At 42.4% G+C, this 2311-nt stretch overlaps 1 protein-coding gene across 1 annotated transcript; it reads right to left on the bottom strand.

Annotated features, from left to right (window-relative positions):
- Window positions 1-695: 695 nt before the first annotated feature.
- On the bottom strand, window positions 696-1662 carry LOC134217904 (ciliary microtubule associated protein 1A-like). The gene is made up of 3 exons (XM_062696745.1): window positions 1521-1662; window positions 1238-1453; window positions 696-1180 (listed from the first exon to the last, which is right to left on the bottom strand). The coding sequence occupies exons 1-3, from the start codon at window positions 1540-1542 to the stop codon at window positions 726-728; spliced, it is 693 nt and encodes a 230-aa protein (XP_062552729.1). The 5' UTR covers window positions 1543-1662; the 3' UTR covers window positions 696-725.
- Window positions 1663-2311: the final 649 nt, after the last annotated feature.

Here is a 2311-nt window from a genome sequence, read left to right as displayed (position 1 = left end):
GTAAACACAGTTTTGAGTCATTTTAATTGAATGGATCTTACCTTTACAATCAATACAAGTTCAGCATGTTGTCGATTTTCAATTCTCTAAATCTTTTAACATTTATCTAACTGCTTCAATATGTTGGCCACAACGTATACATCGCCCAAACCTATTACATTTGGTACCATTACAAAGTGTAGTCCTAAAACTAATAAAGCCACGCATATACGTTCGTAAATTATTTTTGATCGCGCAGAAAGTCCTTGGTCTTTATCATGTTATCATAAAATTATTATTGTATTATCTTCTTGCTGTCTTCATTGTGAAATTCAAAAAGGTACCCATCGCATCGGTACCCATCAATGAAATTCACACTATAGCTTCATTTTTTTTGTCAGGAATCCAATCCTGCAGGTAAATTAGGTACCGCCACCCTCCGCCCACTCAGTTATTTTGGTTTTACTGACAGTGGTCGTTTCGGTCTTGCCAATCAATTTTGATAAATGTTCACCAGGAGGTGCGGCTCAAACAGCGTCTGCCTGGTACCTGAAGGGAGAGATGTGGCCGTGAACTTAGTGAAACTAAGTCTATAGACTTAAGATAACGAATGGATGTCTCTTTCGACCAGCACTGCGAATGATAACGTGAAACGAGACGCGCCAAGATTATTTGTTTCTACCGAGAACTGACAGAACCGTAAATAAAAAAACAAATCGCCAATACAGTTCTTCCCTTTATTACATTCAACAATTATCCCCCGGAATAACCATCGGGGGCCGCCACATCGAGTGCCGAACTCCGAACGAGTATTGCGGTGCCGTCGCTCCCGGTTTCAGCTCCATCAACCCGTACTTATTCGGACCCGGTTTGGGGCACTTGTCCTCCATAATAGGGCACATCTTTCGCATCGAGTACCGAGGATACCGCTTGTGGGTGATGTTTCGATCCAGATCGCCGTACTTGTTCGGTCCAGGTCCTTCCGACGCATACGGTAAAGTCGTTCGGTCCCGCATGCTATACAGGGGGTTGCGATTCTTGTAGACGTTCAGATCGTACGCGTACTGATCCGGACCTGGAATTTTATCGCGTGGGGCTTCTTTCAGGCGGAAACCAAAGGAATACGCAGGTAGGCGATTTCCTTTCATAGACGGAACCTTATCGTTGTTGTGGGCACCCGGTCCGGGTACGTTGTCCTGTTCTGCTCGAATAAGTTGATTTTTTTTATCAATTCAAGAAATGTCGCATTTGCACTTACTGAATGTCGAGAAGCGTTTCGCAAGAGAATATGCCGGATTATGTGGTGGACCACTGCGAGTCATCTTGCCCGGGTCGTGAGCGGGACCAGGTCCGATGGTGTCGTAACGGGTTGTAGGTCTTTCGCGCATGCTGAACATCGGTTTGCGATCCTTGCGAACATCATGCTGGTCAAAGCCCACCGTTGGAGGGAGTCCGTAACCAGCTGGGCCGGGACCTTGATTGCGGGAGAGGGATGAAAGAATATGAATACAACGGACCACATTATTGTACATGTTACATACCTATTCTCGACATTTGATACATTTTTTTCAGATTTTCCAAAACTTTTTAAAATCTACTAAAATTTTGCGTCCTTCCTCCACTGATCGAAAGATGAGAATGACATTCGAACATTCTTCGATGCAGAAGATGTTCATCAGAGACTGCTTGGATCGCTATGGTTGGAATAAACAATTTAATTTATTTAATAAACAATAATAGAGTTGTTTTATGAGGTTTTAGGCTTTTTCTGGGTCGATGGTATCAAGGTATCAAGTTTCTTGAATAAAACTTGCAGAATAGCGTGTGTAGCTCAAGACGAGGTTTCTATAGTCATTAGAGTGGGGCGCAGTTGTATGGAAAAACGCAAACTTCGTCCGATCAAGTGAGATCAAGGTTTTTCTGAATCGTTTTGGGACCCCAATCAACTGTGCAAAATATGGGCTCGATTGATTGCAAACTCGCATGCTGCATCGCGTTTTAAATTTACATGGAGATTAGTATGGAAAAACGTACTTTTTATCATTTTTGCTCTTAGCGGCTTCAATTTATCATCAGTCACGTGACTCAATACGTTAGCATATAGTCTGGAAGATGCCGAAAGACTTTGCCGAAGAAGATACGTAACTGGAAGGTCTACAAAAAATGTTATTACGTTTCGAAAATTGATTGTTTAAACCATATGCAAGAAATCAATGTTTCTGCCAGCACTACCGGACAACCTATGGTTATAGAAGGGCAAAACTCATCTTCCTTCTTGTCGGATTTTTTTCTTTGTTAAATAATTCCGGATAGCTCCCATTAGCTTAATAGC

This window comes from Armigeres subalbatus, chromosome 1 (genome assembly GCF_024139115.2).
Source record: "Armigeres subalbatus isolate Guangzhou_Male chromosome 1, GZ_Asu_2, whole genome shotgun sequence".
In the NCBI taxonomy this organism is placed as follows: Eukaryota; Metazoa; Arthropoda; class Insecta; order Diptera; family Culicidae; genus Armigeres; species Armigeres subalbatus.
The sequence above is the reverse complement of the archived record's forward strand: the minus strand, read 5'-3'. Positions and strand labels throughout refer to the sequence as shown.